General features: G+C 58.4%; 2 protein-coding genes across 2 annotated transcripts; both read left to right on the top strand.

Moving 5' to 3' along the window:
* Nucleotides 1-1618: 1618 nt before the first annotated feature.
* ENH_00016720 (hypothetical protein) lies at nucleotides 1619-2752 on the top strand (the record flags this gene model as incomplete). The annotated part of the gene is made up of 3 exons (XM_013584406.1): nucleotides 1619-1723; nucleotides 1967-2200; nucleotides 2576-2752. 3 exons carry the CDS (start codon nucleotides 1619-1621, stop codon nucleotides 2750-2752), a joined length of 516 nt encoding a protein of 171 aa, XP_013439860.1.
* Nucleotides 2753-8452: 5700 nt separating this feature from the next.
* Nucleotides 8453-12870, top strand: ENH_00016730 (hypothetical protein, conserved; the record flags this gene model as incomplete). The annotated part of the gene is made up of 3 exons (XM_013584407.1): nucleotides 8453-9909; nucleotides 10165-12325; nucleotides 12661-12870. The coding sequence occupies 3 exons, from the start codon at nucleotides 8453-8455 to the stop codon at nucleotides 12868-12870; spliced, it is 3828 nt and encodes a 1275-aa protein (XP_013439861.1).

Below are 12870 nucleotides of genomic sequence, written 5' to 3' on the forward strand. Positions count from 1 at the left end.
GACAGCGCTTGCAGCGGCAGCACCAGCACGTCCTCTCTTTTGTGTCAGCCTGCAAGATGTTGCAGCAGCAACGTTGCTGCTGCGTGTGCATCTCTTGGCAGTGCCGCAAGACACAGAGCAGCAGCACCTGCTGCTGCTGCTGCTGCTGCTGCTGCTGCTGCTGCTTTTGCTGTATGTTGAACTGGCTTCAATTCTGTCAGTTCCCCTTTTCCATTTGTCTTTGGCCCCCTCTTTAGCTGCAGCAGCAGCTGAAGCTTGAGAAGCTGCTGCAGCAGCAGCTTCTGCAGCAGACACTGCTGCTGCATGTCTTTAGACTTATTTATCTTTTGATGAATATAAAATGTATTTGTCTATTAAAAAGCATTTCCAAACTTAAATTTCTTTTTACTTTTACAATTTACACAAACTAGAGAGCTGGGGACCTTTAGCGGCTGGGCTAAACCCTAAACCCTGAAAGCGCTAAACCCTAAACCCTCGGTTTCAGCTGTCGAGGCCAAACTCTAAACCCTTGCCTCGTATTTGTTGAGCCAAACCCTAAACCCTCCTTTTCCAGTTGTTGAGGACAAACCCTAAACCCTCAAAACACCGCAGCAGTTTCTGCTGCTTCTGTTTGCAGCAACAAAAGTGCCGCAAGCCAATGCATGCACAAAGGGCATGAGGCGTTCGGCTATTCTCAGCTAGCAGCTAGCTGGCTAGCTAGCTAGCTAGCCAGCTAGGCAGCTACCTAGGTAGATAGCTAGCTAGCTAGTTAGCTAGCCATCTAGCCAACTAGCTAGGTAGCCAGCTAGCTAGCTAGCTAGCTAGCCAGCTAGCTAGGTAGCTAGCAAGGGGCTCAGTTCCCAGTTAGGCGAGGCAGCTAGCTAGCTCCACAGCTAGCTAGCGCTGCAGCTAGCTGAGGGCCCAGCTGTACAGCAGATGAGCGCAAATGAGGGTTTAGGGTTTAGGGTTTACGCTGACCGCCCCCAACAGCAAAAGGGCCTGCTGTGCAGCTCGAGCCATAACCCCAAAACCCCAAACCCTAAACCCCAAACCCTGAACCCTAAACCCTAAATCTAGCCAACAAAGATCCAGGTGGCAGAAGCTTCCACACATGCAACCGTAGCTGCTTGCCGCTGCAGAGGACGCAGCCAAGGGTTTACGCTGCCGCTTTAGGGTTTAGGGTTTAAGGTCTAGGGTTTCTGGCGTCAATGAAAAACAGCATATTTTTGCATAAAATGGTTTATTTAGATTTTTCCTCCCATATTGCAACAAGCATAGAGGGTCACTCGGGGGGCCCCTGGGGGCCCCCGTGAAGGCCTCAGTGGGGCCCCCAGCAGGGGCCCCCCAAGGGCTCCGGAGTGTATGTACTGCTGGTAGTGTTTGCGATATTGCTCAGAAATGGAAAAAATGTTCATTTTTGGCATCGAGACACAGATCTAGACTGTAAACCCTAAACCCTAAACCCTAAACCCTAAACCCTAAATGTACGCAGGGGCTGGGCGCTCGGCGGTAGCGCTCTTTTGCTCTTCTCTTTTTCATCTTCTCTTGATATCTGCTGCCTTCAACTTTCAAGGGACATTCCCCAAGCCCTAAACCCTAAACCCTAAACCCTAAACCCTAGCTGCAGCCCGGCTTTACAATGGCTTCTTTCTTGCCGGGGGATCTCACCAGCTGCGCGTCGCCCCACGCCCAGCGTCTTCTGCAGCTAAACATTGCTGCAGAAAAGGTTTTATTTCTAAACAAGGTGGGGTTTAGCTAGGCTTTAGGGTTAGGGTTAGGGTTTAGGGTTTAGGGTTTAACGCAAGGGCTAGGGTTTAGGGTTTGTGGCCTGCTGCCCCGCTAGCAGAGTTGAGAGCAGACTGGGCGGGCAGTTTCGTGTTCAGCATTTCCTCTGCAGTCTAGGGTTTAGGGTTTGAGGTTTACATTTCATGGATCTTCTCGGTGCTAGGGTTTAGGGTTTAGGGTTTAGGGTTTGTGTTCGCTGCAGCTGTTGATTGCTGTCGGGGAGCAGCTGGAGAAGCTGCGGGAGGCCCTGGGGGCCTACAGAAGGGGCGAAGCCGGCCGTGCGCTCCCCAGCAGCAGCAGCAGCAGCAGCAGCAGCTGCAGCAGCAGCAGCAGCAGCAGGATGGCAGAGACTTGCGCGCTGACGGAGGACTGGTATTTATTTGGGGAGACTTTTGTTGCTGTTGACTCCGAACAGATTTGTTCTTTTCTTTTTCAGGTGTGTTCCATTGTTGCTGTCTCTTTTCCTGCTGCTGCTGCTGCTGCTGTTGCTGCTGCTGCTGCTGTTGCTGCTGCTGCCGCTGCTGCCGCTGTTGCTCTTGGGCTGTGTTAGCTTCCCCATTGCTTCTCCCTCCCTAGCAGCTTCTTTTGTCTTCTTTTTGTTGTTTTTATTTATCTTCATTTATTCTTTTTGTTTTTTTATCCTTTTAAATCAATTTCGAGATTCTTTATTTCCTTTTTGTCTTTTTCTGTTTTAGTTGTTTCCACTTCCTCTATGCTATCTTCCCCCTTCTCTCCTTTTTTGTCTCCTTTGTCTCACATGTCTCTTTTGTGTCTGCTGCTGCTGCTGCTGCTGCTGCTGCTGCTGCTGCAGCGCCGCGAGCGCCTGCAGCAGCGCCGCAGCCGTTTGCTGCAGCAGCGGCGGGGGGCCCTCAGGGCCCTTTTGGCTCTTTCCCCTTCAGCAGCAGAAATAGAAAGCAGCGACTGGGGCTTTCTTTTGAGGGACTCGGAGGCCAAGCAGCAGGCAGCAGCATCATCTGACAGTGAATAGCAGCAGCAGCAGCAGCTGCAGCAGCAGCAGCAGCTGCAGCAGCAGCAGCTGCTGCTGCAGCAGCAGCAGCAGCAGCGCGGCTGCAGCAGCGCCCGCTGCGCCGTGTCCCAGGCCCCAAACAGGGGCCCCCTGATGGGGCCCCTAAAGAGGGGCCCCAAAGCAAGGGCCCCTTTAGGGGGCCCCCCAGTGGGGCCCCAGAAGCAAAGTGGGGGCCCCAAATGAAACCCAATGGCTGAGTTCCTTCAATGCAGGGGGGCCCCCCGAGGGGCCCCTGAAGTAGCAACCCCCCAGGGGGCCCCTTGGGGGCCCCCTTTTAGTCAGCTATTTGGGGGCCCCCAGGCTAGGGGCCCCTGAGGAGGGCCCCCACAGGGGGGCCCCGTGGCTAGGGCCCCCACTCCGGGGGCCCCCAGCCCACCAGGGGGCCCCCAGGGGGCCCCCAGGGGCCCCTGGTTCTTTAGGTTTGTTTGCTAGGCTTTTAATCTGCAGAAAAGTTAAAAGTAATTATTTTAATTTATTTAAAGAAATGGAAATGAGTAATGGGGCTGAGTTCAGGTGTACAGACAGCTCTGGGCGCGTAGGTAAGGCGGGCAGCAAAAGAAAGCAAAAAAGAAATAAAAATAAATAAAAATAAACGAAAAAGAAATTAAAAAGAGATAAAAAACAAAAATAAAACACAAAATAAACAAGAGGAGACAAAAAGGAAGCAAAGTAAAACAGAAAAGCAGCAAAAGAGTCACAGGGGCCCCCAAAAGACCCAGCAGCAAAAGAGGCAGCGCCAGAGGCGGCCGGGGGGCCCCTTCGGGGCCCCCGGGACAGGCCCACTGGGCAGCAGCAGCAGCAGCAGCAGCAGCAGCAGCAGCAGCAGCAGCAGCAAAGGGGGTTTTTAATGAACTGAAAAACGAAAGCAGACACAAGCTGCTGCAGAGACAGCAGCAGCAAATCCCTCGGAGTCTCCTTGGGGAGGCAGCAGCAAGGAACAGAGCAGCAGCAAAAGACCAAAATGCTGCAGGCAAAGCTGCAAGGGCTGTGGGGCCCCTGGGGGCCCCCCAAGCCCTGCAGAGCCCGGGGGCCCCAGGGGCCTTCGGGGGCCCCCCGGGCCTTGGGGCCCTCCTATGCCTTCTGCCCCAGTATGGGGGCAGCGCTGGGGCCCCGGGGGCCCCTCTGGGGCCCCCGAAGCCCCTTATGGGGCCCCTGAACCACCGGGGCCCCCGTTGGGGCCTCCAGGGCCCCTAGAGCAAACTGGGGGCCCCTGAGCCTTTGATGGAGAAGACTGAAGCTGCAATTGCACAAAAGTAGCCCTGTGGGGCCCTTAAAGGGCCCCAAAGATATGGGGGCCCCCGGGGCCCCTGGGGCCCCTGGGGGCCCCAGGCCTGGGGGGCCCCCACTCTGTAGGGCCCCAGGGTGTGGGGCCCACGTGGGGCCCCACAGGGCAGCAAGAGGGTCTTTGGGTTTCATTGTTTTTCACAAAGAAGTAAAAGAAATAAATTAATTTAAAATAAAATCTGAGTTTGATATTTCAGGGCCAGCAGCAGCTGCGCTGTTTGCTGCTGCTCAGTACCCAGGGCCTCGCAGAAGGCCTTTTGGGGGCCCCCTGCAGCAGCTCAGGGGCCCCTGCTGCTGGCTTGCATGCGCTATTCTGTTTCTTTTCTTCTTAATTGATTTGCTGCTGCTTTGCTGCAGCAGATTAGCAGCAGCAAGGGGCCCCCCAGCGGGCCGACGATTCTTTGGGGCGGGGGGCCCCCCTGCTGCTGCAGCGAGCTGCAGCAGCAGGGGCCCCTTACGCAAGGGGGCCCCCCTTCTTAGTGGGCTGCTGCTGTGAGTTAGCTGTGCCAGAGCCTCTGCTGCAGCAGCAGCAGCTGCTGCTGCGTTGGGTGCAGCAGCAGCTGCAGTTGTAGCGGCGTACCCTGCAGCAGCAGCAGCAAGAGCGAGAGCAGCAGCAGCAACTTGCGCAACAGCAGCAGCACCTGCTGCTGCAGCAGCGCACCCTGCAGCAGCAGCAGCAGCAGCAGCAGCAGAGATGGCGAAAGACCGCAGCAAGTACCGCACCAAGAGGCCCCAGCAGGCCTCCGACTTCGGCCCCACTAAGAAGCAAAAAGTGGGGGCCCCCAAGAGGCCCCCCCCCTCCCACACTCAAGTGGAGGTGAAGGTGAAGAAGCATTTGCTGGCAGCAGCAGCAGCAAGGGCGGAGCAGCAGCTGCAGCAGTGGGAGGAGGAAGCAGCAGCAGCTGCAGCAGGGGCCCCCCTTAGTCATCTCTGCACCCCCACTGCTGTTGAAGAGGCGCTGCAGAAGGTAATAACCAACAGGGGCCCCTTTAGGACTTCATAGGGGGCCCCCCGGGGGGCCCCCTTAGGGGCCCCCTGGGGGGCCCTAGGGGGCCCCCAAGGGCCCCCTGGGGGCCCCCAGGGGTCCCCTTGAGTTTCCCCTCAATTAGTTGGGGCCTTCCAGTGCCTTTCTAAGTAGCAACTTGCCATGAGCTGCAGGCGAGGGAACAAGGCCCTGCGGCAAGCAAAAGAATTAGGGTTTAGGGTTTAGGGTTTAGGGTTTAGAGTTAGGGTCTAGGGTTTAGGGCTTGGGGCTTAGAGGGGCCTGGTGGGTGTTGCTTTCAGCTGACTCTTTCATCTCCTCTGCAGCGGCTGCAGGGCCTGAAGAGAGCTACTGCTTGCTTTGCAGCGCTTCGGCAGCAGCAGCAGCAGCAACAGCAGCAACAGCAGCAGCAGCAACAGCAGCAGCAGCAACAGCAGCAACAGCAGCAGCAGCAGGATGCTGGGACTTCTAAGGGGCTCCAGATGGGTCCTCTGCTGTCACAGGCGCTGCCTGTGTTGCTGGGAGCAGCAGCAGATGAAGATCCGGAATGCCGGCAGCAGCTTTTGCTTTGCTGCTGTGCCATAATACAAGCCGTAGGCAGCAGCAGCAGCAGCAGCAGCAGCAGCAGCAGCAGCAGCGAAGGGGAGGAGCAGACACCAGAAGCCAGAGCTACGACGGCCTTGCTGCCTTTCCGGAAGCTCATTGCTGCCACATTTCTTAAGTAAACTTATCTGTTGTTGCTGCTGCTGTTTCTTGCTGCCGTTTCTTTTCCCGCTGCTGCTGCTACTGTTGCTGCTGCTGCTGCTGTTGCTGCTGCTGCTGCTGCTGTTGTTGCTGCTGCTGCTGCTGCAGCCTAGCAGGGCTTCACCGAGAGCTGCCGCCGAGCTGCAGCCACTATTTGATGTCTGTGTGTCTGGCTTCGCCTCCCCGTTTGACTTTGAAGGATTTATTTTTAATTTTAAATTTATTTTTTTAAATTAAAAATAAAAACAAATTTTTCTTTTTCCTGTTGCAGCTGCTTAGCAGCAGTTGACAGCCGCACGCGCTCTGACGGCCTTCGCCTCGTGTCGGTCTTTCTCTTGCGGCTGCCCCGCCTCACCCTGTCTTTGCCTGATGTAAGCTGCTGCTGCTGTTGCTGCTGCTGCTGTTGCTGCTGCTGCTGCTGCTGTTCGTGTCCCTGCTGCGCTGCTGCTCGCGTTGCTAATGCTGCTGCTGCTGCTGCTGTTTCTTTTCGTGTCCCTGCCACGCTGCTGCTCGCGTTGCTAATGCTGTTGCTGCTGTCGCTGTTGCTGCTGCTGCTTCTGATCGTGGCCCTGCCGCGCTGCTTCTCGCGTTGCTGCTGCTGCTGCTGCTGCTGCTGTTAATGTCTTTTGTCATGCTGCTGCTTCTCTCGTTGCTCCCGGCGCTGTTGTCGCTGTTGCTGCTGTAGCTCTTGCGGCGCCGCTTTGCTGCTGCTGCTGTTGCTGCAGCTAGCCATCCACACACTCCGCGTGGTTGTTGCTGCTGCTGCTCGGGGGCCCCAAATGGCACTGGCTCTCCCGCTGCTGCTGCGGCTGCTTCCCCCGTGGCTAAGGAGGGAAAGGGCCCTAGGGGCCCCCCCGGGGGCCCCTCTGGGTACTGGAGAAGTCTCAGGCTTGTCTAGTGCGCAGCAGCAAGCCTTGCAGCTCAGCAGCATGCTGCAGCTAGAGGGGTTATCCCCCGATGCTGCTGCTGCTGCTGCTGCTGCAGACGGGGAGAACCACATCGCGCTGCTGATGCAGCTTTTTAGCTGCTGCTGCAACTTCTGGCTGCAGCAAATCCACGACCTCACTGTGAGCCGCCTCTGCTGCCGTGCTGCTGCTATGCTGCTGCTGAGCTGCTGCTGCAGCTGTGGTGCTGCTGCTGCTACTCCGTTGCTGCTACTGTTATTGGAGCTCTAGGGCTGCTGCTGCTGCTGCTGCAGGACGGCAGCGGCAACCGGAGTGTGTCCATCCTGAACTCCAAGAGAGAGGGCAGCGACCTGCAGCAGCAGCAGCAAAACGAGAACACAGTGCAGCAGCTGCAGCAGCTGCAGCAGTGCTGCTGCATTCTCCATTTGCTGCTGTTTGGGGACACTGACGGCTGGGGAGAATCTGAGAAACCCGCTGGGGATGCAGCAAAGGTGGGGCCCCTCTTGGAGCCCCTTGTAATGCAGCTGGCAGCAGCAAATGAGTGGAAGAGGCAGCAGCAGCAGCAGCAGCAGCAGCAGTCCCAGCTGCAGCAGCCTCCTGTAAGTCCGAACAGAACCCGACAGAGTTCCAAAGCCCAGGGGTGTAGTGCTCAAGAGCTAGGGTTTAGGGTTTAGGGTTTAGGGTTTAGCGCTTGGCCTTGCCAACGGTTCAGTGCAGCATTACATTTCCTGGAGAGTTTCTTTGCGGCATGCCATTGCTGCTGCTTGTGGTGCTTTTGCTGCTGCTGCTGCTGCGCTGCAGCTGCTGGAGTCGTTTGTGTCGCACGTTTTGCCTTCTCTGCTGGACCTGCTGGACTACGAGGGGCCCCCCTCGGTGCAGCAAGCAGCAGCAGAAGCAGCAGCATGTCTTGTGTCTCTGTTGTGCCGCTTTCTAGCGGTTCCCTTGGGGGACCTTGTGGGCCCCAAGGCTTTGGGGGCTCTTGACAAGGCAGCTGCAGCACGCCAAGACAGCCAGGAGGCCCCTGGGGGCCCCCCTGGGGGCCCCCCAGGGGGGCCCCCGGGGGCCCCCCCGCCAGGGCCCCACAGGGCGGGAGACCCCGCAGTGGGGGCCTTGAGAGTGCTGGGGCCCCCGCTGCGCGCTGCGCTGCTGTCAGCTGCTGCTGCTGCTGCTATTTATGTGGCCAAGGCCGCGGCGAACTACCAGGAGCACCTCCTAGCAGTGACGACTCGCCAGCAGCAGCAGCAGCAGCAGCAGCAGCAGCAGCAGCAGCAAGAGGGATACGTGCCTCTGCACGTGGGATCCAAGAAGTCTTTCGTGCTGTTTGCAGTCGAAGCCCCGAGGCCCTCAGCAGCAGCAGATGACCCTAGGGGGCCCCCAGGGGCCCCCCAGGGGCAGCTGCAGCACTTTTCCTGTCCCCGGCAGCTCCGTCATTTACTGCAGCAAATCCTTTTTCTTGCCTTAGCCTTAAAAGCTCCGTCTCCCCAGGGGGGCCCCTCAGGGGCCCCCAGCCCTAGGGCCTCGTGCCTTCTTACTCATCAGGTGTCTTTGCTGCAGTGGCTGCTCACGGGGCCCCACAGCTACGCGTGCTGCTGCTGCAGCAGCGGCACCGGCCGGCTGCTGCTTCACTTGTCTGCAGCAGCACTGCAAAGGGGACTCGGGAGACTGCAGCGCTCCTCCTTTGTGAAAAATGCTGCGCTGCTGCTGCAGCAACAGCAGCATGAGCAGCAGCAGGAACTTCAAGACACAATGCAGCAGACGGTGATTCGCAAGGGATCTCCCCAGCTGCAGCAGCAGGGAGAGCGGGCCAAGACACCGGCGTGCGGCCTCCAGAAGCATCAGCAGCAGCAGAAGCAGCAAGGCGGCGCCAGCAGCAAACCTTCCTTGGCTATCCTGAGTTGTCTGCAGCGGCTGCAAGCCTCGCTTGCTGCTGCAGCAGCAGCAACACACCAGCGGACCCCAGGGGACACCTCTGTGCCTCTCCACGCTCTGCGACAGATGAGCAAAAAGAAGCAGCAACGGATTTTACAGCGACAGCAGCAGCAGCAGCAGCAGCAGCAAACAGCGGCAGCAGCAGACGAGTTCGGGGCCCCAGCAGATACCCTCGCCGCGTATGCTGAAGAGCTTGAGGCCCTGTGGCAGCAGACTTTCGAAACGTTACTGCAGCAGCAGCAGCTGGCACTGAAGTGCAGCAGCAGCACCATCAACCAGCTGCTGTTGCGCGGGAACCGCGGAGAAAGCAGCGACGAGCATGATTCAGCAGAAGCAGCAGCAGCAGCAGCAGCAGCAGCGGCAGCAGCAGCGGCAGCAGCAGCAAAAACAAGCACCATAGCGGCCCCCGCGGAGGCTACCGTTGCTGCGGCCGTTGCAGATTCTGTTGATCACATTTCACTGTCTGAACACAGTCTTTCTAGCAGCGGCAGCAGCAGCAGCAGCAGCAACAGCAGCAGCAGCAGCGAGGTTTCGCCACAGCTTTCGAACCAGCAAGAGCCTCTGATTGTTGAGATCAGCGACGATGGCAGCGAAGATGAAGTGAAGGCGAAGGAACCGAACGGTGCTGCTGCTGCTGCTGCTGCTGCTGCTGCAGCAGACGAGGCAACTTCTGGCTGCCCCAACCTTTCTCCTTTGACTGAGCCAGTGGACTTGACGGCAGATGCAGATAGCGTCTGCGCCAGTGACGAGACAGAGCAGCAGCAGCAGCAGCAGCAGCAGCAGCATGGCGCTGCGATGTACGTGCTGCAAGCACCTGCCCTGCTTTCCCCGCTGCTGCTGCTGCTTCTGGGCTACGATGCGCAGGCGCTGCAGCTGCAGTTGCCTGCTGCTGCTCTTTCGCTGCACAGCAGAGTGCTTGCTGAGGCTGTTAAGGCGCAGCAGCAACTGCCTCCGTCTGCCTGGGCAGGCCCACTCTCCGCTGCTGCTGCTGCTGCTGCTGCTGCTGTTGTTGCAAACCCCCCAAAGCTGCAGCTCTGGACGCGGGGACTGTCCCTTGTTGCGGCGGGGTGTTTAGCTGCTGCTGCCTCAGCCGCTGCAGCAGAGGGCGAAAGTGCTGCTGTCCCATCTTCCACAGCAACAGCAACAGCAGCAAATGCGAGTTGTGCTGCTGCTGCTGCTGCTGGGAGGCAGCAGCGAGCTGCAGCAGAAGCTGCCGCCTGGTGCCGCTTGTTTCTATATGCCGGGCGAGCAGCGCTGTCTTCTCCCACACGAAAGTATGTTATTAATTACTTTTATTTTGGGTTTGATTTTCTTCTTGGTTTTTCTTTTGTCTCTTTTTGCTGCTGCTGCTCCCCCTGGCTTGTGCTTCCGAGTCCCTGCTGCAGATCCTGCGGTGTTGCTGCTGCCAGCTGCTGCTGATTGCCTTATTTGTGTCAGTTTAAAGGCATGTGCGCTGGGGTGTATGTACACTTCTGCTGCCCGCCAGCCCCGCAGCAGCTGCCTGCTGCTCTCTTGGGGTGTATCTGCAGCTCCCTCGTCATGGCCTCGGTCTCCTCCTTGTTGGAAGTCATTTATTTTTGTCCTTTTGTCCCTTCCCAGAAGTCCCAGCCGATCGTCATGCGCCTGCCTCCCTGCTGCAGGGAGGCGGCTGCCTGCTGCGTGTCTGCTGCAGCAGCAGCAGCAGCAGACGCAGACGCAGCAGCAGCAGCTGCATTGCCAACAGCAGCTCCTACAGAGGCGTTGGTGCGGCTGGTCCCCCACGCCATTCGGTGCTGTCTCTTCCCCTTTGGATTTGGCCGTCTCTACACCGTGAGCAGCAGCAGCAGCAGCAGCTGCAGCAGCAGCAGCAGCGCTGAAGCTCCCCGAGATTTCCCCATCTCCCTGGAGGCGTACCCTGCTTCCTACAACCCGGCATCTGCTGCAGCAGCAGCTACCGCAGCAGCAGAAGCAAAACAAACTTTGGAAACTTCCCCTTATGCTGCTCTCAGCTGCTCAGCGCCCCTAGCATGGGGGGCCCCTGAGCCAGGGGCCCCCCTGCGGCTGATGCCTGGCTCTGCAGCAGCAGCAGCTGCTGCAGCAGCTGCAGCAGCTGCAGCAGCGGAGTGGGTGCCTCCGGGGGCCTCTGCTGATTCTCGCCTCTTGGGGGCCTCGCACTTTGCTGCCCCCCTTCTCAGCAGCCTCCTGAAGCTGAGGGGGCAGGGGCCCATTGGGGGGCCCCCTTTGCAGCAGGGGCCCCCACGGGGGCCCCTGCTTCCCCCAAAAGGGCCCATAGCTAAGGAAAGGGGGGCCCCCCCTACGGGAGCTGCGCTCGCCTGCCGGGTCCTGGCAAGCCTTTTGCTAGAGGGAACAAAGCCATTCTGCTTGCTTCAAGGCCCAACTGCAGCGCAGCAGCAGCAGCAGCAACAGCAGCAACAGCAGCAGCAGCAGCAGCAGCAGAAGTGGCTGAGCTTCAAGGGCCCGTTGTGCTTGGAGTTGCTGCTTCAAGAAACAACAACTTATTTGTTGGGAGACCCCCAAAGAAGACAAAGCCTAATGCAATCTTTGGGGATTTCTGGGGGGCCCCCAGGCCTTTCAGAGGCTGGGGGGGCCCTTGCAAGTTTTGTGCTGCCACTTTGCCTCCAGACGTGTTCCCCTGTGGGTCCCGCTGCTGCTGCAGCAGCAGCAGCAACAACCGCAGCAGCAGCACCTGCAACGACTGCAGCAGCGGCAGCAGCGACCGCAGCATCAGCAGAAGCAGCAGTGACGACTGCAGCAGCAGCAGCAGCAACACGAAGAAAAGGGCCTGAGGAGACGATGAGCTGGCACGAATCTGTTGCAGCAGCAGCAAGAGACGGGGCCCGAGTCTCAGCCTCGCTGTCTTTCTTTTGCTGCGCTGCTCGCGAGATGCTGCCTCCCCTTTTACTTATTCCCGAAGCTTCTCCAGGGGCCCCCCTTGGGGGCCCCCCAAAGGGGCCCCCCGCAGCAGCTAAATGCGCAGCAAGCTGTGGGGCCCTGGAGGGGGAGAGCTGCTCTCTCTTTTGCTCGCCTCCTGCATCATTTGCTGTTGCTTTGGAGTTTCTTTTTTGCCACTTGGGGGCCCCAGGGGCCCCTTTGCTGGTTGCTTCGCAAGGCCGCAGCAGCAGCAGCAGCGAGGCAGCAGCAGCAGAGGCAGCAGCAGCCAGAGCTGCTGCAGCCTCTCTTCAGGGCAAAGCCCTTTTAATGGAGGGGCCCTTATGTGCTTGCTGCTGCTGCCTCCCTTCTGTCTCAGAGCCACAGGGCTTTTCTAGAAAGCCTCGCAGCAGCAGTGCAAGAGGCCTGATCTCTGCTGCATGCACAGTTGCCGCGTTTGCTGCTGCTGCTCCACAAGAGCTAGCAGCAGCAACTGCCGACAGCAGCACCACCCGCAGCAGCTGCAGCACCAGTAACGGAAGCAGCGGAGCTTCTGCGCTGTCACGAGTCTCCGCCTTTGTTGTGCTATGCGACAAAGTTCTTCAGAGGGTTGCTGCTTCATTGCAGCAGCAGCAGCAGCAGCAGCAGCAGCAGCCTGAAGCGGAGTCGGAGGCAGGGTCTTGGGGCCCTCAGTTTGTTCCTGTGGAATTGCGCAGATGGTTCTTAGGCATCTGCAGCAGCAGCAGCAGCAGCAGCAGCAGCAGAAGGGCGCCCCTGTTACCTGCAGCAGACGCCATGGCCAAGCGGGAGGCCCTAAGAACTGTACGTCGGGTGACCACTGGTCTCTTGCTGCTGTCTGTTGCTGACATTAATTCCAAATTGTATTTTAGACTTTGTTTTTCTTTTTTCTTCAAACAAATCTCCTTCTCTGCCCCATCGCTTTCTCCTGATTTATTAGTTCCCTGTCTTTCTACTTTGCTGACGCTTTGCTGTCTTCTCACTGCAAGACTGCTTGCTGCTGCACTGCTGCTGCACTGCTGCTGCACTGCTGCTGCGCTGCTGCTGCAGTGCTGCAGCGCTGCTGCTGCACTGCTGCTGCGCTGCTGCTCTGTTGCTGTGACATTGCTGCTGCTTCTGCCGCTGTGTCGCTTGTGCAGCTCGTTCTGGCCTTGAGAGAAAGTCTCAGCAGCCTCTCTACGTGTCTGCTGCGCCTCGCCCAGCAGCAGCAGCAGCAGCAGCAGCAGCAGCACGCAGCACCAGGGGGGCTCCCAGCAGATTGCTGCTCACCAGAATATGGGAGCCCCCCTTCTATCTGTCCTCCGCTACTCAGAGAGCTGCAGCGCGTTGCAGCGGCTAGCCCTAGTTGA

The sequence above is a fragment of the Eimeria necatrix genome, genomic scaffold (genome assembly GCF_000499385.1).
Source record: "Eimeria necatrix Houghton genomic scaffold, Enh_scaff153, whole genome shotgun sequence".
Lineage (NCBI taxonomy): Eukaryota > Apicomplexa > Conoidasida > Eucoccidiorida > Eimeriidae > Eimeria > Eimeria necatrix.